General features: G+C 30.2%; 2 protein-coding genes and 1 long non-coding RNA gene across 3 annotated transcripts; all 3 read right to left on the reverse strand.

Annotated features, from left to right (window-relative positions):
* Positions 1 to 210: 210 nt before the first annotated feature.
* On the reverse strand, positions 211 to 2,871 carry LOC131843505 (uncharacterized). Its single transcript, XM_059192173.1, has 4 exons — positions 2,727 to 2,871; positions 1,767 to 1,788; positions 1,616 to 1,673; positions 211 to 614 (listed from the first exon to the last, which is right to left on the reverse strand). The coding sequence occupies exons 1-4, from the start codon at positions 2,776 to 2,778 to the stop codon at positions 432 to 434; spliced, it is 315 nt and encodes a 104-aa protein (XP_059048156.1). The 5' UTR covers positions 2,779 to 2,871; the 3' UTR covers positions 211 to 431.
* A 5,557-nt stretch (positions 2,872 to 8,428) lies between these two features.
* Positions 8,429 to 10,984, reverse strand: LOC131843403 (uncharacterized). The gene is made up of 3 exons (XR_009357552.1): positions 10,897 to 10,984; positions 10,131 to 10,161; positions 8,429 to 8,476 (listed from the first exon to the last, which is right to left on the reverse strand). It is a non-coding gene; the product is annotated as an uncharacterized LOC131843403 (long non-coding RNA).
* Positions 10,985 to 14,461: 3,477 nt separating this feature from the next.
* Positions 14,462 to 21,330, reverse strand: LOC131843463 (seroin-like). Its single transcript, XM_059192112.1, has 7 exons — positions 21,198 to 21,330; positions 19,509 to 19,554; positions 18,885 to 18,894; positions 18,407 to 18,737; positions 17,300 to 17,336; positions 16,522 to 16,666; positions 14,462 to 14,550 (listed from the first exon to the last, which is right to left on the reverse strand). The coding sequence occupies exons 1-6, from the start codon at positions 21,244 to 21,246 to the stop codon at positions 16,645 to 16,647; spliced, it is 495 nt and encodes a 164-aa protein (XP_059048095.1). The 5' UTR covers positions 21,247 to 21,330; the 3' UTR covers positions 14,462 to 14,550; positions 16,522 to 16,644.
* Positions 21,331 to 22,914: the final 1,584 nt, after the last annotated feature.

Consider the following 22,914-nt stretch of genomic DNA (forward strand, 5'->3'; position numbering starts at 1 on the left):
GAGGAAATCCTGCTACAAGATATAAAATAACAATATTATCCTATTAATGACAGAATATCCAATTGAACTATTCAAGGCCATATATCTAAACACATTATCAAATTCATGTAGCAAATATGGCTTTTTGTACTTTTCTACGCAATGGGAAAAAAATCACTATGTTAAGATATTTTATTTAGTACGTACTTAGGGTAAGTAGTAGTAGTAATAGTTTTCAAGCAGTTTTCTATGTTTTTGAAAGTGGAATGGGCGCGCTAAAAAATACTGCATGGGTATATATAGAATCTACTATTGAGCATTACTTTATTTTTAATACATATTTCAAATGTTGAACAAAATCTTTTTACTGTTTCTATTTCAAAATATTCTATTCTAAATTCAAGTCTAGATATTTATTGACTTCTTACAAGAAAAAACGACTAATTCTTTTTTTAATTTCCATAGGTGTACTCCTTGACGTCTCCGTTGTTGTTGGTTAGTATTTTTGTGATATCTTTCCTCACAGGCACTCCATTGACTGTTTCATATGAAGATGAACTGGACACGGAAGCACCATTTACGACAGAGCCATCAGATGGCTTCAAATTCTTTATTTCTTCAGGAGTAAGGGGTTTCTGTAATTAGAAAATTTCATATTATATATATGTATATATATATATATATTGACTCGTCTAATTGCTATATGTTACTTAGAAGAGAAAATAATTTTCATCAAAATCCCTTTAAAAAAAGTAGGTCATATATATTGTTTGTTTATGTTACTATGTCACTGTGAAATAAACAACTTCCTAGTATATTATAAAGAAATAGGATTTTGTTTCCTCACAACAAAATCCTATTTATAATATACTAACAGTTACCCCCGAATTTGCATAAATTTTCGTCCCGTATCGCAGTCACTTTGAGTGTGTTCTTTAGGATTTCATTTCGATGGTCTGTCCTATTATTTTTGTAAGGTACGTATTTTGTAAAATACGTAGGTTCTGTTGACGACTACGTTAAGAGTCTGAAAATATCTTAAATAAATAGTAACAAACACATCGTTTCACGTGGCATATTATTATATTTATTTTCATTGCATTTTACAACTCATTATGTACATAAACTACATATACAAACATTAAAAGTACCTACACGATATACCTTTACTCACGTTTTCGCAGCCAGAATATTACTTTGAAATAATTACAGTCAGGAAAAAATATAACATAATGTTTATTACAATTCAGAAATAAGTTTATTTTAAATTAACAATACAAAGCTTAATTACTTAATTTTGAATAACTAGTAAATCTTATTGTTAACCAAGAATTTAGCGGACGCCGTCCTACTCTACCGTTTTTTACCACAAGCATATGAATATAAATACGGTACATAAACCAAAATAACATTTTTTACAATTTTTATCTGTCTGTTTGTTCCAGCCAATCTCTGAAATGGCTGGAACATTTACTATAAAAGAAAGTCGCCGCCAACAATGACAACTATACTCTTAGATGTTTTCAGTAACGCAAAAGGGACCATCGCTCTCGATGGCTCTCACCAACCTTATAACTATAAATTTGTGTATTATATAATATTATACTAAAAATAATAAGACTAAAAGAGTACTTACAATTTTGGGTATATTGATCTTTAGTGGAGTAAACGCCGGGAAACCGAAGGCATCAAATCTGTGAATATTTTAATAATAGTTTAGTTATTTACTTACGTTACAAACAAACAGAAGTATTCTTATAATAAAAGCAAGCTAATGATTTACTTACGGTTGGAAGTCATACGCATTAACTGAAAAATAAAATTATACAATTCTATTAGTAAAAAATAATGACATTGTTATATAAAACAAAAAACTATCTCGCAATCAAATCATGGTAGAAAGTAATAACCCTTATGAAATCCCAACTTAAATTCTTCCTGAATACTCTTATACTATAATACGTTATGTATAAAAATAAATAATCTTTATATATTTTGAGATTATTCACAGTCATGGTGAATTTCAGGTGTCTATCACGCAGTCACTCCCACAAAAGGCGAGTGACAGGTGATCTACCTTACCGATGCTCAGGGCCGAATTAACCCACTTGACATAACTATAGTAGACTACTGTTAACTGTACTAAAGATAATTAAATCTTAAAATTAAAAACAAAGGAATCTAACAGAATGTTTTCGGTCTACAGTCATCATCTGCTTCTTCCTTATCCTATTTATTTGGGGTCGGCGTAATATGTTTTTCTCTTCCATTCATCCCTGTTCGCAATCATTCGATCTACAGTAGACCACCATTAATGAAGTTATAATAAAAAAAGAAGTAAGAAAACCAGAAAACCTATTAATTGTTTCTTTTTTTTTTAAATTTTATATCGATATGTATGACCGTGGTATACAATACAAAACACTGGATTCACTATCTAACACAAATTAATTTTAATTTAGAAAATCGGCATATAATTTAAATAAGAATAATAATAATAATAATCTCCAGACAATTCACACAGCGCCATCTAGACCCAAGTTAAGCTATGAATACAAATGTTTGTGCCGTGCGAGGAATCGAACCTGCGACCATCGGACGTAAAGCGGTGTGCTTGATCGCTAGACCACCGAGGCCGTCAAATAAAATAAACCTAAAAGTAAGTATTGAGTAAAATTACAGTAAGTAAACTGTTTAACAAATGACATACTACCATGAAATTATTTAATATTATTATAAATACTAACCGGTGATGCAAAGGAATGCAGCAAGCACAAACACAACGGCAAACTTATTCATATTGAAAAAAATATTAAATATAACAACTCGTTCAGGCTCTTATCAGGCTGTGGTGCATATGAAAAGAACGCCTAATTTATATGACGAACTGAAAAGGCCTTGAGTCTTTGTTGTGATACTGATGTGTTGAGGAATGTGGGTAATATTGGAACAGTGTATTATGACTTTAAATATTATAGCGTACCTACGTTTTTTATAATAAACTCGCTGTCCCGGAAAACGTTTTATCTTATAAAATTAAGTACTAATATCGCTATTAAAAATAGGGGTTGGTGGTAGAAGCGCGAAGGCGAAAATTAGGGTTGTATGTATTTTTATTGGCAAATATAAATAAAATAAACATAAGAAATGATGTCAAAGCAATAAAAAAACAGCTGAATGTGCATATATTCATAAAAATCGGAGGTTTCGGAGGAGATTGGTAAAAAAAGAAAGAAAGAAAGAAAGGCGCGACACAAGAATTCAGTAATATTACTGGTCTATTTTTAACAGTTTCTTTTATAATTAATATGAGTTACCGATTTTTTTTATATATACCAAACCAGATATTTTTCGTTTCTTCATTTTTTTTAATACGTAAGATAACTTATATTAGATGTCGAAATAAAATATGTGACTTCATATTAAATTTCATTGAGATCCGTTCAGTCGTTTATTCATGATAAGGAAACAAACAGAGATGCAAACTTTCTAATTTATAATATTAGTAAGGATGGAAGTATACAATAATTTTAATACAACATCGATATCAAAATGTTATGTTTTTAGAACATAAGCCAATATTTTAAAAATAATTATGTGTTGCCCAAATTATTATTATTTATTGTTAATATAATTAATCCACTAACTAAATTAATCATCAGGTACTAACGAGGAAGTTATTATTTAGATTTGTACGGAATTTACTTTCAGGTGCTTTACATTATATTTTTATTGATTACACGAAGTCTATTCGCCCCATTCTCCTTTTTGTCGAACTATGACGTCAATAAAATGAAAATGACATATTACTGTCCATAGAGAATGTCGAAGTATATAGAAATAAGAACAAAAAGACTAGTAGCAATCCGCTTGTCATTTTTTGAGAATTTCTGTTAGATGATGCTGTTCTTAGTCCTATTTATGTCAACATTGCTATTTAGCAGTATGTATTCACACAACATTCTTGAAAATATAATTGTGAATAACATTTATTTAAAAGAGCAACACACAGGTTTTTTGTTCCTTCTTCTTATGATGTGTCTGCGTTCCAAATGATTGGTAGAATAAAAGAATATGAGGATATAAGTACACTATTCAGAAATGCATTTAATAAGCATATATAAATTAAGATTCTTTCTATTTCTACTAGCAAACAATAAAACAAATTAATTGTCACATTAATGACTTAATTATTTATTATAAATCCTTCATTGGATGTAGAGTGTTAGAAGTGGGGTTACCACCCGTATTATAACATACAGTATCTTTTACTATTTTAGTAAATTGTAAACACTATATAATATAGAGAGAAATATAGTATAATCATAATTAATTTAATTGTCATGTTTTTTTATATTAATTGTTATCTGGAATATAGCAGTGCGTTGATACGAAATTAATGATCAATTGTCCTATCAAAAAGTAATAATAAAATTAAATATATAGTGGAAAATAATATTATTTTTCCCCTAAGTTTCCAAAAGTACTCATTTTTTACTTAAGACATAAGAACACTATTTTATCTTTATAAAAAGGTTAGAAGCCTCAACTTTGAGAGTGTTATCACAGATAAGATAATTGGCGTTATGGTCCAGTGCTTTAAAAAAATCCAATGGCTCATCATCATCATCATCGCAGCCCGGAAAACGTCCACTGCTGGACATAGGCCTCCCCAAAAGATCTCCACAGTGCGTTGATACGAAATTAATGATCAATTGTCCTATTATTATATTAATATTATTTTTCCCCTAAGTTTTCAAAAGTACTAATTTTTTACTTAAGACGATCGGTCCTGACATAGCCCTCCCCCAAAGAACTCCACGCGATCGGTCCTGCGCTGCTCGCATCCAATGCCTTCCAGCGATCTTGACCAGATCGTCGGTCCACCTTGCTGGAGGTCTTCCCACGCTGCGTCTTCTGGTCCGTGGTCGCCACTCGAGGACTTTACTGCCCCAACGGCCATCTGTCCTACGAGCTATGTGCCCTGCCCATTGCCACTTCAAAGTCGCAATTCTTCGGGCTATGTCGGTCACTCTGGTTCTTCTGCGGATCTCCTCATTTCTGATTCGATCACGCAGAGTAACTCCGAGCATAGCCCTCTCCATTGCCCTCTGAGTGACTCTGAGCTTATTGATGGGGCCCATAGTTAGCAACCACGTCTCTGTTCCGTAAGTCATCACTGGCAACACACATTGGTCGTAAACCTTCGTCTTGAGGCACTGCGGAAATTTGGACGAAAAGATATATCGGAGCTTCCCGAACGCTGCCCATCCGAGTTGGATTCGACGATTGACCTCTTTCTCGAAATTGGATCTACCTAGCTGGATAGTTTGCCCTAATGGCTAATGGCTATCGAAATTAAATCGGTATGAGCTGAGGTTCGAACATCCTAACAGTGTCCCCAGACTAAAGTTGCATCTTCACTTCTTCCATAAGTCCTCCATTCAAGTCAATTTTTATTTTTAACTAACTATCTGATAATTATAAAATATTATATGAAATATATTGAAGACGAATTGATTGATCGTTCGCCGTCTACCATGTATTCAAATATTCTCAAATATTTGTTAATTATGATAAACTAGGAAGCCGTAACCTATCTAAGTCGCTAATACCTATACATGCATTTACATGAACAGCATCACGGACATATAATGATTATGTGACGCCCATGATATCAATACGTTCTCATTGCGGAGGACTAAGATTTCATGTCTCAAATCCTGTAAATTCATCCTTCAACCGATGTACAGCTTACGATGAAAACTTCTTGGTGACTGAAATAGCTATCCACGCAGAATTATTCGCGTAATCGATAGTATCATCATAGTAATTTGCACTATAGTTTTATGAAAGCTCAAATAAAAATAACTTAAATATTAATGCAGTTTTATTAAGAAATAGGATACTTTTTATTGACCACTACTAAGCCACAGCAGCAACTGGCCGGGTCCTCTATTACTGAGCAGTCGGTGGTCCAGCGCTTCAGCACACCACCTTACTTCTGATAGTGGGGGTTCGATTCCTCGTACAGTTCAAACATTTACCTCTCTATTCATGAGTATCATTGTTTATATTGGTCTAGGTGTTTTCCATGTATATTATGTATGTATTTATAAAATAATGTTTAAATATATTTATCACTTGTCTAATAACCATAACATAAGCTCTGCTTAGCTTGAGACTACATGGCGCAGTGTCAAGTGTCCTGGGTAATTAGTATTGATATATTATTTCAATGTAAGCGCAAACCGTATAGTTTCTAATTAATACATATTCTCGACATTGAAGAAGAGTGTCAAATCAATTAAGTATTTATAATAAAGAAAATTGCTACTCTGATAAATTAGAAGCATTATCCATATCACAGATAACATAATATTACATATCCATATGCTTAAGAAGGCATACCCGTGCATCTTACTAATAATATAAACGCGAAAGTTAGTGGGTATGGATGGATATTTGTAAGTCTTTCACGCAAATACTACTTTACGGTTTTTGATGAGACTTTAATTATGTAAATAATAAATATTTTTCTACGTGTGTTTTTTATAAAATATGTAGTTAATAAATGTGCCTACCACCATTTTGAAAACTCATACAGTAATTTATTACATATACATCAAAATGGATTATGTGCTGTTCTGATGTATAGTGTAAGTAATAAATTACTATACGAGTTTTCAAAATGGTGGTAGGTAATGATTTAAAAAGATAATTATTTAATTAAGGGCTTAATATTTTGTATAATATAATGTCAGGTAAGTGTGATACAGTCGAAATTGCCGAGTCATAGTAAATAAAGTATATAAAGTGCTCTTACCTTTAGAAATAGCAAAGTAACTCTAACACATTTATTTCTATACAAAATATCTTAGGAGTGTTGATGATTTCTAAGTATCAACCTATCTTAATAGGTTACATTATACGCACATTGGTTTTTATGATCAAGTTTCTGGTTCTTGTCTTAAGAGATGTTAAACACTTAATTATAAGGTGTACCTACGTATCTTTGAAGGTTTAAATATGGGCTTGGGTATAAGGAAATTCCTAAAAAAGGAAACATTGAGTTTCTCGTTAGCTCAGAATAGAAAATGTCAGCTGAAGAGACCAGTATAAATATTCCCTTATCTGTTGTTAAATAATAAAACAAAAACATTGCCATCCGTTGAATGTATTTACATACATCTATGGTAATCTTTGCAATCCATAGAACTTATTTGATATTATTTTAGAAACATACTAATATGGTCTACGAGTAAATTCTTTTTTTTTTTGTTAAATATGCTTACTATTCTATAATAACCAAAAGCCAGTAAGTTCATTAAGGTGTAACTGTAACAGAATTTTGATCAAACAAAAACTAAATACTGTATAGTAGTCTAAGGGTCATCTATAACTTACGACACACGTTGAGAAAGACGGAGGGTATAGACAAAGTATGACTGTATATTAGCAGCCTTACACACCAGGTTCTTTCAATAAGGAACTAGGGAAGGATATATATTTTATATAGGATTTAGGGAAATACAGCGCGTGCAATTGTGAAAGATTGTATTTATCTGTTTTATCCAAATAGACCAACATACTTTTTTCACCTAGTCACAATTATTATGTTGTATGTAAAGAAGAGATACCATGTGACTGATCTCGTCTGTCTGAACAGATTCCAGGTACACAATTGCTATTACTATAATAAATGAAACCAAGAGTATTTTTATGCGCATTTTATATTTCTACGTAATACTTAAACAATTTCAGATTTGTAATGAAACAATTAGGACATTAGGCAGGCAGTACTTATTTTCTAAACGAAATATCCTTTTTAACTCCATTATCATCTGTGCTAATATGTCCGCCATGTTCGTTATCCACCACTTTACCGTTCTTAGTCTCTGTTTTCTCAAAACTGCTCCTCAAGACGGAATGGAAGTCACCGTTCTTAAGCGGCTGATTCAGGACGCCATTGGGTGGTTCCTGTAATGTTAATAGATGTTATGCCTCTTATTCTCTAACTTACATTTAACTCTTCTTCCTAAACATAGCTTATAAAGCAAGCTACTTGGCAACTGAAATAGGAAAAATAGTTGGCCACAGCTGACTTTTACAGCTTCACCGGACGATAGATGGCAAGTGCAGATGGCGCACCAAACCCGCGGAAGGACTTATGGAGCGGCTGAAGGCCAACTCTCGCCTGGTGGATCCGACTTTAGTCTGAGGGCACCGCTAGGGGTTCGAACCTCGGCCCAGGCCGTCGTAATTTCGATACCAGTTTAAATTGGACGGGAGATCGATCGCAGGGGACATTTAAACATATATGTACATATCAGCATGCATATGACTAAGGAGACTTAGAAGATCCTTTTGTCAATAAAACTATATTATATTAATAAATAAATTATACATGGGAGTAATACTTACAATATTGGGAGTGTCGGGTAATGAAGGCAATGGAGGCAATGGAGGCAATGAGGGATTTGTTAATCCGTCATCTCTGTAAAATGAAAAAGTACGTTTTTATATCAATTAATAATATTTTATAACGACCTACGAGAATTTAATGAGCGTTAATGAGTTTTTGTCATTAATAATGGTAAATTTTCATAGATTGGTAGGATTAATATATTTTTTATATTATAGCAGCTTTTTACCGTTTTACCCTTTGCTCATTTTACGATATTTCAATAATAAACAATGTGGCCAATTCAATCTTTTAGCTCTATGACTAGTTGGAGGGGTTAATTAGTAATGGGCACTAATATTCCTAATGCAATGTACCATGTCAGATCGGCCTACACGCAGTTTATCCTGAAAACCATCATGAATTCGCCACCACGGGTTGATTGACTGATCTAAGTTAGAGTTGACAAATCACTTTTTAAAGTCATGTAAATAATTCAAATGTTACATTATAACAATTGTCTGCTGTCATAATAGCTGACGTAGATAGTAATTACAATTATACATGCGTATGCGTACTAAGTAATATATACATATATATGTAGCTACAATACATGTACATCGTAAAGCAAATAATTTAAACATTTGGTATTATATAGTATTTGAATTAATTGAAGCTTTAATTTTCGACAAGAATAGCTATATTATGATAGTACATTTAATTTGTTATTTTAATTAATTAATTAAATTAAACTGATCATTTTTAATAAATAATAATACTTTGTTGCTTTATTATAATAATTTCCACGCCTAATAGGAAGTTCTCACATATTTGGCTATAAGAAGTGAGATTTTTCTAGAAAGGCATATTAAGGTTTCCTAAGGGTTGACAACGCGCACGTGACATCGCTGCCGTATCAAACGTGCATAGACTACTGTAACCGTTTACGATCAGATGGACAATATGCTTGTTTGCCACCATCGCAATATAAAAAAGAAAGAAGAGTCAATAAAAAATACTCCATATATATACAAAACTAGTTGATAATCCGATCTTAGATATCTTTAAATAGAGTATATAGTTAAGTATAATAATTTAAGGATATAAAAGTATTCGCAATTAACTGTAAGTATATATTGTACTAGCTGCACCCGCAACTTCGTCCGCGTGGAATTTAACTTTATTTTTCTAAAATAAAAGTAACCTAAATTAATCCTTATTACGTCAGCTACCTTCCAAAAAAAAGTCCCGTTAAAACGGTCCAGCCGTTTCAAAAATTATCCGGAACAAACAGACAGACAACAAAAATTTAAAAAAAATGTTATTTTAGTGTAAGTACCGTATTTATATTCATATGCATGTAGTAAAAAACATTATTATTTATATGTATAGATTAATTGAATCAATAAATAAATAAACTTCGTCTTCTTTTGTTAGATAAAAGGCAGTCTATGTATGTCGGTCCTCGTGACACTATCTATCTGCATGTCAAATTTCGTTAAAATACGTTCAGCCGTTTAGTCAGGTAGTGAAAAGGTAACAGATAAATAGAAAGTTACGTTTTGATATTTATAATATTAGAATGAATTAGACTAACAATATGTTTATTTAATTATTCGTCATATTATTATCAACCTTATAGTAAATTTTCACTTCATATAAATAATATGATTATTCTTGTGTCAATTATAATCAATTTAAAGTTGTTGCAACTTTAAATTCTGGAAGTAATGAAAAAATTACTCACCCTGGAAGTGGAGGAAGATCGTCAGCTTTTACTGAAATCAATAGTTAATAAAATTTATTTGTACATAATATATTTTTGATAAAATAATCTATTTTATGTGTGTTATGGCGAAGAAGTAATCATCATCACCAGTCGTGTTCATTCCCAGGATCTGGGCAGTCTAAGGGCAATAAGCTAGTGCAAGAGTATTTTGTTGAGAGAATGCTTTGTCGAAATGGAACCCAAATGAGTTTATAAGAGCCTAAATTCGTTTGCGAGAGTACTTATGTTTCTCCTATTTGTAGCGTCGTGTAACAGAAAATTATATTTCAGTCCTAGAAGGAGAGATAGTAATTAATTTAGGTATGAAGTATGACATTTTAAATATGTGACATTCATATACAAGTTTACAAAGCAAGCTGCTTGGTCGCTAATGTAAATGACATATCCACACAGAATTTTTTTTACAGTCTACTCGTAAATTTATGCATGCATTACACCTAACGCAATTTTTTAACTTAGGGAAAATTCTTATAGATACCCGGGTACTGCCAGACTCTTACCGGCTAAAAACCCAACGGTATTCGTTCTCTTAATCTTTTGCCAGAATTACTGGAATGCGCGAGTCATCATTATCCAAGTACTTGGATTCAAACTTTACGAAGAAATTCTAAGTATCAATAGGCTGGATATTTCACTAGCTAAAAGAACAACAAATTAACTAGTAATTAAGATAATAATATGATTATAATAAAACATTTTAAATATAAAATAATAATATATATACCCTTAGTGATACAAATGAATGCGGCGAGTACAAACACAACAGCGAACTTAGTCATTTTGGAAAAAATACTAAATGGAACAGTGCTTGCTAAGTCTTATGAAGCTATGGTAACTTAGGACGAAACTCTTAATTTATATAACGGAGAACTAACTGAGAAGACCTTGAGTAATTGTTACTTTGATATTGATATATTGAGGAGAATAGGAAATATTGGAATGGTCACGATATATCTTTTAAATTTATATGGCGCCTCAAAAAAGTAACTAATGTTAGTGGTTTTGTTTTCTTCTCAACAGATTTCTTAACGAAAGGGGTTCTAAATTCTACTGATTTTTTCATACATTTACTTAAATGATAAAGAACAATTTTACAGTTTGTAAATAGTATTATTATTATTATATAGTAAATCAGCAAAAATTTAGTCTGGCTTACTTCGCAGTAAAAGAGGATACAACTTATATTATGAGGCATACAAGTATTCGTTTTAAAGATAAATTCTTTATGTAATGTCAAATATTAAGGGAGACCTAAAACATAACCTCAATAATTCCACAGCTATACACTACTAGAAGAAAAAAAGCTAGTAGACCTCATTTCTCGGGACTGGATATCGACAGTCTTATATGGGAATGATCGACAAACATCATTGGTACGTCCAAAAACATTGATATTTTATTGTATTCAGTCTGCATACAAGCGTGCAAATATTTCATACATTATAATATTATTTGACTACAGAACATTGTAACGATAATTCCTAGCCTCAAATTTGTTTGAGAGAAAACCATATATGAATATGTTAATTGGCACACATATTTTTAAGCTATAATATGAGGTCTGAAAATGCAATGTTTTCATATTTAAATTTATATATGTACTCTAAACATTACTTTTATTTAATTATACACCTTTAGAAATAAAATGTTTATTTTAATGTTGCATAAATAAATATATGAGTTATATAATGATGTTCCTTGAAAAGCAATTCATTTTGTAAATTATTGACTACGTAAAATTGCGAAAGTAAGTTTTTTTCGCTTTCAAGATTTCAGCACAATCAATCATATTGATATATATATATATATATATATATTTACATGGAGAAGGATAAGAATGGATATTTTTCATTGCGATCAATCACGGCCACGCGAATGAAGTCGCAGGCACAGGCTAGTATAACATATATAAGTTAGGAGAAAATAACAGTGTTCTTTTTCCCCAATGGAGAATTACAGCGCAAAAATAAAGTAAATTATAATGCCAACGTATATACAATTGTTACAATATATTATTGTAATTGTTCTCATTTTGACTGTCTTTTGTTTATGACTGGTATTCTGAAAATTCATAGTACTTTTATGTTTTGCAATACTTCATTGAATAGAGACGTCGAACTTTATTACCCATTTACGCGTCTAATGATTTACTAATGAGATCCTACGTCATCGGATGTTTTCTTCAGCTGATTATACAAACATATTTTCGTTTCAGCATTAAAAGTTCGAGTCACGTAGTCTTGTTTTCAACTAAATTCAACAAGTAAAACATTTAATTTAACTATATCGACAATTTATTTGTGTGTTGTTAATTCTAAATTGATTTGTTATTTCTCTTTATAATGAACAGGATACACTCCAAACTTACTAATACTATGTAATATTATTTTATCTGTGCTAATACTCTCCTGTGAATAGTTCAGTTCTGAATAATACATCTTTATCTTTAGTCGTTTCCAAGTTTTTGTATTTTTGGTTGTGCGTTCGACCAATTTTTTTCTAGTTTCACAATTTTGTCGCATAGTAACCATATAATAATATGAATGAAAACTTATTACCCCGTAATTGAATAATTATAGGATATAGACGGAAAAATTATGTTTTATATTGTATATACATACATAACACCGGACGTTAGTGGCCACTACGTCAACCAATGCCGGCAGGGATCTAGTAATTCGTTGCCATCACACATGCGTAAGCATCAAAATGTCATACTGATTACTAAAATTTTCCTAGCTAATAATTAGAACTCGCTTATTAATTAACTAACCTCAAAATACTAAAGAAATACCTCTAATAAAGTCTGCAAGCACTTCTTAGGTATTAAGTGGCATTAGACTTTTGAAGCTACTTATATGTAGACTAAACTGAAATTGCATGGATTTGAAGCTCACATTACAAGTAAATTTTATAAATTAGGGCATTATAATTTACGTATATTATCATCTACGTATCTAATTTTGTTTAATTTCAACTATGTCTTTGCCCACTCTGTGGCGATAATAATAATTATTTTTTCAGTTATAATGTTTAATCCCATGAGAGTAGCAGTATGGTAATCAGGAAATCTGTTTCTCTGGAACATGGTTTTAAATTATTTGATATAAATACCTGAATTGTACTTGCAGAGTGCAGTTAAAATTTCAATTGTTTATCTACTACCAACTTAAAAAAACGGAAAGTAAGTAAGTAAATGAGGAACCTAGAATCTTTATTTATACCTTTGTGTACATAGAATGTCGCTAATGTCAATTGTTGGTTTTTTTTTTTGTATTTCATGATATCCTTTTATTTCAAAAATAATAATATTCTGTGAGCGTTATTTATTTTAGGGAGTCAAATCATGTTTTTCTAGGACTATTGACATACTTAATTAAAATACTTACATATTCCGGTACATTAATTAATTAATTAAATAATAAATCCTTCACACCAGTTATAATTAATTTCATTTAAATATGTATATATTAAAAATATTAAGAGATATTAATTGAAACGCATTTTATTATAGAGGAGTAATATATAATATAATGAAGTGGACAAAACCAGATGCAAAAATGTTATTTAAAACAGTCCTTTAATTAGAAAGATACACACTTCTCATTATATTGTAGAATGGCTTATATAACAATAATATTTACTAAAAAAAACTTTTAGTAAAAAGACATACATAATATTTTCAACAAGTTAATAAGTTCTTAATAGCATATACTGTTTTGTTTATCAACAATAGTTTTAGTGTTAAAATAAATATGAAGTCCTCTATTTTAAACAGTAAATAAATACATATTGAAATATATCTTAGAGTAAGTATTGGCTGTGAGCATTTTTATGTATCCGTATATTAACAACTTTATAGAAGCGGTAAATTAAAAAAAAATCGTGAATGCTATATGTCAATCAATGCTTACAGTACATTCTTTTGTTGTTCATACCTTATTACAGAAGAATGCTCAAAATAAATATGATGATGATTTATTATTATAATATTGAATAAATGTAATTAATGTTAAAAAATATAAACATAATTTTTGAAGGTTTCTAATATTTAATCATTATTTTGGTTATTATTTTCTGTTTCTTTGTTGTTGTTTTTATTCTTTTTTGGTTTGTCTCCCTTTTTATATTCCACACCTTCTTCATTTATATTTCCATCAACGTTGGTAACTATATCACTTCCTCCGCTACTTTTCTTAACTCCATCAACAATTGTCTCCTCGTGGTGTGATGAACTGGATGTTGCTATGAATTTCTCACCAGGTTTTGGTTTATAATTAACGTCGATTGGTTTAAAAGTTATCGGCTCGAAGACAAATGGTTTGAAGGTAATGGGTTCGAAGACAAATGGGTCAAATGCTGGCTTAAATTTGGGTGCCTGAAATATGTAGAAATATAAATACACTTTATTAAAAAATAGAAACAATAACGACATAATATTATCTGGAAATAGTTGGGTCGGTACTTATAAATGTATTCACACAAATATATTGAAACAACCCATGTGGTTTATTTTTATATATAATTGTATATATATGATACAGTTAAATAATGTAATAAACATATAAATAAAATTTACTTTACTTTAGATATACCTAAGTTTACAACATATCCTTAGAGTAAACGGCAACAGACGCTATGTCTGTGCTAGCACAGTCTTGAGGTAAAAAAAATTAAATGAAATATCTTTAGTTTGTATTTGTAATTATTCAGTTCTCTAGTTTTTTTAATAACTACATCAGTCTCATATTGTTAATATAAAACTATTGTAGAAGAATATAATAAAATTTTAAATTGATTTAAATTGATGATTCTTTTTCAACTTTACACATGAAACCTTTATAATGGGTATAGTGATATCTGGTGTTAAGTCTTTAAATTCTTAGCATATGTTAATATGAAATGTATACTATGTGAAAATCCTATTAACATTGTAAAAGTGAAAGTTTGTGAGTATGGATGTATGTTTGTTACTCTTTCATGCAAAAACTACTGAACTGATTTTGAAGAAACTTCACAGTAATATAGCTTTTACATCAGAATTAAATATATGACTATAAATATCTCGCGGGTGCAACCGCGAGCACAGCTAGTACTACACTATTAGTTACATAGTACACATTTCATTCATAACTATAATTGTTAATTATCTTAAAACTATAACCACTTAGATCATTAGAAGAAATTTTGAATAGTAACTATACATATATGCAGGAAGCTTGCCAAACCAGTACCCTGTTACACAAAGATGACAGGAAAAGAAATGTGCACGGAACTGTTAGTTGGTCACAGACCATGATTTAACACTCCCGGAGAAATTCGTGACTGATGAACTAAAAGACCCATTTAGCTTTATTACCTCTAATTAACTCGGCACATCCGTATATAAAAATATTACAAATATCCGTACATGAAAAAATTAAAGGCACATCGATTTAAATTGCTTTGTAAATCTATATATGTATCTTGATTAAAGTGTTTCTAATTTTATATTAACCTTCAGCAGTTTTTCACTAAATACGGTACTTACACAAAAAAATATATATATTTTCTTTCTCTCTCTCTGTATGTTTGCTCATGCTAATGTCTGAAACGACTAGACCGAACTTTCACTCACTTATAAGGAGTATATTAGACTACTATTATTATAGAACTAAGTTAGTGATGCCCCTAACACTATATTTATTTATTTTATATTTATTAACATACTACTCTATCTTGTTATAAAACAATCAGTTATTGAATTTTTTTAATTCAAGGTTAGGGGTTCGGAAATTTATCTATCTCAAAATAAAATTACTCCTTCTAAGGCATCAGGACTCTCTTTGTAATAATAGTGCCTTTAGTTCTGTTACGACCTTGTACTAGGGTTGTACTCATTCTGCATAAGCTGGTAATCACTCTATTATTTATATTATTAACCGGGTCTTTAAAAATAATCACTCTGTTCTCCCTAATTGTGTTTAAAAATGAATCTGCATGTTTGTACAGATCTACAAGCTCATTTGAAAGGAATAAGACCTGGGTTTCTTGTCAGTTCTTAGCCCGAAAGCACTCTGAATAGAGGATAGATTTGATATTATCATAAGAGTCTGTAATCGATATAAATGAATAAAGAAATTATTTTGATTTGATTTTTCATTATATACCATTTCATATACATTCTACAATCGTATAAAATAATATGTAATGTTAATGTAAAATATAGCATCATGAAGCTGACTACAGTTAGCACTACTTAATATAAATATAAATAACTAATGAATGAATCAATCTACTCGATTATTTACGTGCAACGATTAATTTACAGTTCGTCTTTATGTTGATGCATTATGTAGTCGCTATTTACCTGTAAATCCTAATGCGATCTCCACTTTAAGTATAAAAGTTAGTTGTTCTACAATAAAATAAACGTACATATTATTACATTTTTATATATCTAATTATTGTATTTCATTAGTTAATTGTTATGTTAAAAGCTTACCGATGATTTTCTGAAACAAAATAAAATAATATAATTATATTGCTGTAAACGATTTATTGTGTACAACTAAATAAGTAGGTCTGGAATGCGCGTGAATGCTATACATATATCAAAAACCAATATAAGATGTGTGCAGTACGTAGTAATACACATAACTTATATTGGTTTAACAACTGATATATACCTACACCATAAAGTAATATTTATATTATTATATTTGAATTGATAGTCTACAGAAATAGATTTCAATCGTAAGAAAATTGGTATTGAAACAATACTACGATTTTTTAATTTTTAATATTTTATTCATGTCTGTTACTACAGAAATCGATTGAATTTACTTAAAATTAACAGAACGAAGTACATCTCATTTAATAAATCGATTGAATATCCATTATCATACAGATGATACTATTTGAATACAAATTATGACAAATTCTGAAGCTGAAAATTATAAAATACTATGTATATATACTATGCAGTATTAGTTTCAGAATTTCAATATTTTTCAGTGTTAAATTTTATTAGGATCCGTTCAGTAGTTTACTGATTTAAAGATAATAAAGAAACTGAAAGGCAGACTAGACACACTTTCCAATTAAAAAAGTCAGTACAGAACTAAAATAATATAAGTATCACTTACTTTTTCGACTTGCGGATTTTGGGAGGATCATCTCCAACTGTAAACAAATAATAAAATTTAATCTAATGATTGAAACATATATAAAAAAGCTTTGTTTAAGTCTATTTTTCCTATATTTCATATAAATAATAAATAGTGGAATTTTACAATATTACAATAACAACAGATAAATAATAGAATCTGTGGACTCCAGACCAGCACAAATACGAGTAGCGAGTAGTTAGAGACGAGTAGTAGATAGATTTAAGATAAGAATTGATGGGGAATTGAATAGATGCATTTCTACTCGGATATTAATGTACTATTGAGATTCCTAATATCATTATAATTCCCTCATTTATTCAAACATCAAATGTTTAATAAAACTGTTTAATTAATCTAGCTGTAATGCCTTTCATCCACGATCTCTTCTGTGACCATTAAGATAATATAATAATATATCAAAAGCAAGGACAGTTATATATATATATAGGTATATTAAATTACAAGACCAAATAAAAACAGATAGGAAGTATCAATTCATATAAAATATCGGAACCACTGTGAAAGAAATATGCCCATATTTGTTTTGATTGTCAATATCTTGCTTGGAATACCAGGCCATACATATTTATGATATTCTATTAAAACTTATAAAGAAATATTTATTTGTTTGTTTTTCTGCGCACAAAAACAAATTCGATACATAATGGACTTAATTAAGGAGCTAACAGAACATCAGCGCTGTAGAGTTATCTGTAGTATTATGCTGAGTTGGCTGCCTTTTTACTTTTGCAGCACATATAGTCACCTACATTTCTTTTATTAATTTCATGTTTTTTCTGTGTCTGTAATTGTGAATAAAGAATTTATCTTTTTATCTAATTCCTGATTGATGATATTATCTACCAGTCAACTGTCGCGATGAACGCTAAGGCGTAAGTGAGTTGTTGCACATTTTGCATGCAATAAAATGTGATTCTAATGTGAAATCGTTTACGATGTAAATCTTTTTACTATACAATTTAGTTCATGAATGCAAATTCACCCACACATAGAATAGTGACTACCTTTTAGTAAATTACCGTCTTATATTTTTTAATTGGTCTAAATTGAAAATTTACTTACTTTTTTTTTCTTCAACTTCTCCATTATCGTTAATAACCACTGTCGTACCGCCAGTCTTCACAGGTTTACCATCACTGTCCGTAGCGAAACCGCTGTGTGATTTGACTGAAATCCCATTGAAGAATTGGCCTGGTTTTGGCTTGATATCCAGGATTTCGTCAGGTGAGGGTATATTAACAAAGGGTACAATAGGCGGTATTGGGGGAAATCGTACTCGTGGGTGAGAAAAGTCAAAGCCGAATAGTGGTGGTGGCTGGGGGAGAGGTGGCGGCTGTGGTAGACCAGGAACGTATGGAAGAGGAGGGGGTTGAGGCAAGGGAGGTACATATATCTGTAAAAAAATATTTATTTATATTGCCTACATGCACCATAAAGACGAACGTTATAAAGGTGATTAATACACTGATAAATTAAATGAATATCATGCATTTATATGAATATGAAGTAAGCTGATAGGTTGTTATCAAAATTATCTTACCTGTCTCAATCTGGAAGTAGAAAAGAAAGTTTCAATTAATAACAAATAAAAATAATACTTAATAGGTCTTATTATTGTAAAGTTAATGGAATAAATTCACAGTACATATTATCTTCATTAATTAACTACTTGACTGTTCATTACAGGGTAGGTACAGAGTCATAACATCTTCATCCTTCAAAATGGCAACGCATCAGGGCTACCACAAGTGTTACATCATGAGTCATGACTTCATGTCTGTAGTGCTTTTCATATATATAAGTGGCTGTTGCCTCTTATGAGACATTATCCATTCGATTAACGTAAACAATAATATAATTATTAAACAAATTAAAAAAAACAACGTTAATTTATCCGAATATATGTTAAGAAATAGAATAAATTAGTTTCAATCTATAGTTAAAGTGCATACCTATCGAGATATTAAATTAAATATTTAGATTGTTGATTGCATGTTCAGATATATGTGTACATTTTATCTTTGATTTCAATAATATAAAAGAATACAATAACTAAATTGAATGCAAATAAAAAAAATAAATTATAAAAATAAACATGTACCTAACACCACTACTACGTATTACGAATCGTAGTAGCCAGATTTAGTAAAAAAAATGTACTCACTTTGGGAAAGTGTCATCATCATCATCATCTACCCAAACAAACCCAGCTGAAAAAAAAATCAAATATTAAAAATAATTCTCTATCAAGAAATACTTATAAGGTATTAAAAAATAAACAGTTAATTAAATAATATAAAATATAATATAAAAAATTAAACTTTAATTGTGACTGTGGTGAAAATATTTAAAAATCAAGACACATGACGCCTCTCAGCACCTACGTGGCATTTTTTGTTTTATTTTTCAATAAAAATAAAGTTATACTCTGATAATGTTCTTTACTCTAGCTAGGCAATTAATTATATTGGACGTTTTAAAGAATACGTTTTAATTTATATGAAATTATTGCATTGTTCTGTATTTGAACAAATGTTAATGACGTGGCGCTCATGAAATATTGGAAACAACATATAAAGACTTTATTTAGAAATTGCATCATTTTAAGATTGTATTCAGATAACATCCAGCTCTGCATATTGAATTATTTTGGTATATCTCTTACGCTGATTTATCTATCATAGTTCTATATCTAAAGCTTAAAAGCACTCGGCGTCTGTAAATAATACACGAATTGTATGTTTTATGAAACAAAATGCTAATAAGTTTATTTCTTGCCTACTTTAAACATATATTTATACCAGAGGTAAGTGGAAAACACAATGAAAAAAAATCTCTGCTTTGTCTGTATTGGTTAACTCATAGTAAGTCTCTGCAATTAAGCACTATATAGGATTTGTGAATTATTTGACTTGTAATTTTATTTTCACAAGATATAATACGACATTTACAGGTACAAAACAAATAAAAATATAACATATACTTATATGATGATCTAAAGTATAAATTCAAAGAAGAGATATAAAAACATGAACGATTTTGACACAGAACTTTACGAATTTCAAAATAAGAGATGTCTACATTGTGTCTTATCCTGTCTGAAAATTGACAGATTATTTGTGTCTCATATTGTTTATATATTGACCATTGACGTGATGGGACGTGACCATTTTAGACAATTTTAATATAACATATATATATAATGGAGGGGAGGGCATTGCTAGATATGTGGACTAATATCCAGTTAAGTGTCCTCCACGCGGTTCCCCCAGAAACCATCGTGATAAATTCTTGGAGAATTTGCCACGCTGGGCTAACTGACCTGACTGAACTGACCTCATGCTCATTATGTCAGCCTCCATCAGCGTAAACCGTTAGCGTAAGCGTGAGCATCACATCATTATCATAATTTTTTTTTTGTTTGTGAAAATTATTTAACAAACCTTATTAGAATAGAATATCTGATATATTGAAGAATATTCTTATCTATTTCTTTTATGTTCAAAATACTCGTATTTATAAAAGCGTCATATATAACTGTTAGAAAATTAATAATTAAAATGAATTAATATAGATTATTAAGGTATAAATCTGCATTTAATAAGTTACATAATTAATACAAAACATATAACAACATATTTCTGAATTATATTGTTAGATGTTTACAAAATTTATAAAATCACTAAGTTTTAAATGGCTAATTAGATATGAGCGGTGGTGGTAATGGTGGTAATAATTTGGATATAATGCACTTTCTTTATTAATTTAAGACTCTAATGCAACAATCTACAAGAAAATGCATATGTACTTAAATCGATGCATACAGACTTATATTCACTATAAAATAACTTACCGTTGCTGAGAGCGACGAACGACAGGAATAGTATAATTTTGGACGCCATGTTGTGGCGAAAAATGTCTTTTAAATTAAAATACTTATTCGTCGAAATATAGTTTTAACTTTAACAGTCTAAAATACACTGGAGTTTCATACATAAAATCTTCATTTAAGTATTATTTGTGTCTTGTTGTTGATGTTGTACCAAGCTGTGTAAACACTGAGACGAATGGTTCTTGTGCGGTTCGGAGAATCTTATTGAAAATATGCTGTGAAAAAATATACTAAATGTAACAATGCATTTGTAACACTTATGTTTTAGTTAAGACAATCTAATGCTTCTTCAAGTAACCCATCAGTCTTTTTTGAACCTACGTCAAACTTTACACAAAAGAATAACATTTTACACAACATTACGTATTTTAAGGAACAATAACATTTTTTAAACTAAAACATGAGCTAAAACAGGGACAGGGACTGAGACAGAAACGGGGGCTGAGACAGGCTCTGAGACTGAGACAAAAAGTGGAACTATGACAGAAAATAGGAATGAGACAAAAACTAAGATGGAGACAGAGACTGGGACTGAGACAGAAAGTGGAACTGATATAGGAAATGGGAGTGAGCTAGAAAATTGGACTCGAACAGAAAGTGGAACTGAGACAGAAACTGGGTTAACTGGCTACTTAATAAACATAAAAAAAGAGGTTCTTGACTAAACAATGGATATACATTTTTTATAACAATAATACTTTAACACAATTAGTAATGACTCACTTTAACCCATATGTGAGTTTTGAATGTAATAAAACAAATATTCGTGTCGGAACCAATGTAAGATATGAAAATCATTGTTGTAATTTTCATTCGCCACTTCGTAGATAATGGAATGTCCTTCAACTTGTTAGCTTAAAAATATCTGTTTCATTATGTAAGGATAGATCGTAGAAAAATGACAATGCAAATTATACCATTAATTACAATTGAAAGTTCAATAATATCCAACTTCTTATTTCTTCATGTAAAAAGGAACAATATTCTGTTTTTTTTTTAGTTGTCGTTGTTGTATAGTTTTATACCGCGTTTTGGCCCGCAAGAATTAATATAAATAGTGTCCAATGTTTTATCTGATTTTAATTCACATGCAAGTATCTTTAATAGCTATCTTTCTAGTAGTTATAATGTTAATAAGACTCTAATAAATTATTTCAAGGTACCATATAATAATGTCTCTTCTAGTGAGATAGATAGTAAATAATAAAATTTGAGCAAGTAAATAATTATAATTTCAAAGAGGCATGGCATAATAACTCAAGTGATAAAGATCCTTATGATTTCTTGCTCATATTTGGCTAAGAAAATAAGAAAGTTTCTAGATAGTTATCAAAAATGATAATACCCGTAGCTTCTTCTGCTTTTTTACATAGAATATAGCCTGTATGTCTTCGTAAGGCAACTTATTCACATATTAAATGAAATCACTAAGATCTTCATAAGAGCTTTTTATCCGTATCCTTTTTATTTAGAATTTATGTTATAATATTAGTTGGAATATTACGACATGCGACTGCATTTATAAACTTTGACAATTATCAGTGTAATGAGCCCATATCTCACTAACACTCAATTTATGCAACTATAATAATGATACACCTTTATTTGCAATAATTAAAGTCCAAAAATAAAAATAATACGATAACTTTATTTGAAAATCATCATAAAATATGAAGAA

Source organism: Achroia grisella, unplaced genomic scaffold (genome assembly GCF_030625045.1).
Source record: "Achroia grisella isolate CSIRO2021 unplaced genomic scaffold, CSIRO_AGI_Agris_v1 utg308, whole genome shotgun sequence".
NCBI classification, from domain to species: domain Eukaryota; kingdom Metazoa; phylum Arthropoda; class Insecta; order Lepidoptera; family Pyralidae; genus Achroia; species Achroia grisella.

What these genes read in the sequence shown, in the direction of transcription:
- LOC131843463 (XM_059192112.1), bottom strand. Translation starts at nt 21,246, where the DNA reads ATGGCGTCCAAAATTATACTATTCCTGTCGTTCGTCGCTCTCAGCAAC. An exon ending in GTTCGTCGCTCTCAGCAACG is followed by an intron (nt 19,555 to 21,197) that starts GTAAGTTATTTT and finishes TTTTTTTTTCAG; the next exon opens with CTGGGTTTGTTTGGGTAGAT. An exon ending in AGAAGTTGAAGAAAAAAAAA is followed by an intron (nt 17,337 to 18,406) that starts GTAAGTAAATTT and finishes ATTTGTTTACAG; the next exon opens with TTGGAGATGATCCTCCCAAA.
- LOC131843505 (XM_059192173.1), bottom strand. Translation starts at nt 2,778, where the DNA reads ATGAATAAGTTTGCCGTTGTGTTTGTGCTTGCTGCATTCCTTTGCATC. An exon ending in TGCATTCCTTTGCATCACCG is followed by an intron (nt 1,789 to 2,726) that starts GTTAGTATTTAT and finishes TTTATTTTTCAG; the next exon opens with TTAATGCGTATGACTTCCAA. An exon ending in AGATCAATATACCCAAAATT is followed by an intron (nt 615 to 1,615) that starts GTAAGTACTCTT and finishes TTCTAATTACAG; the next exon opens with AAACCCCTTACTCCTGAAGA.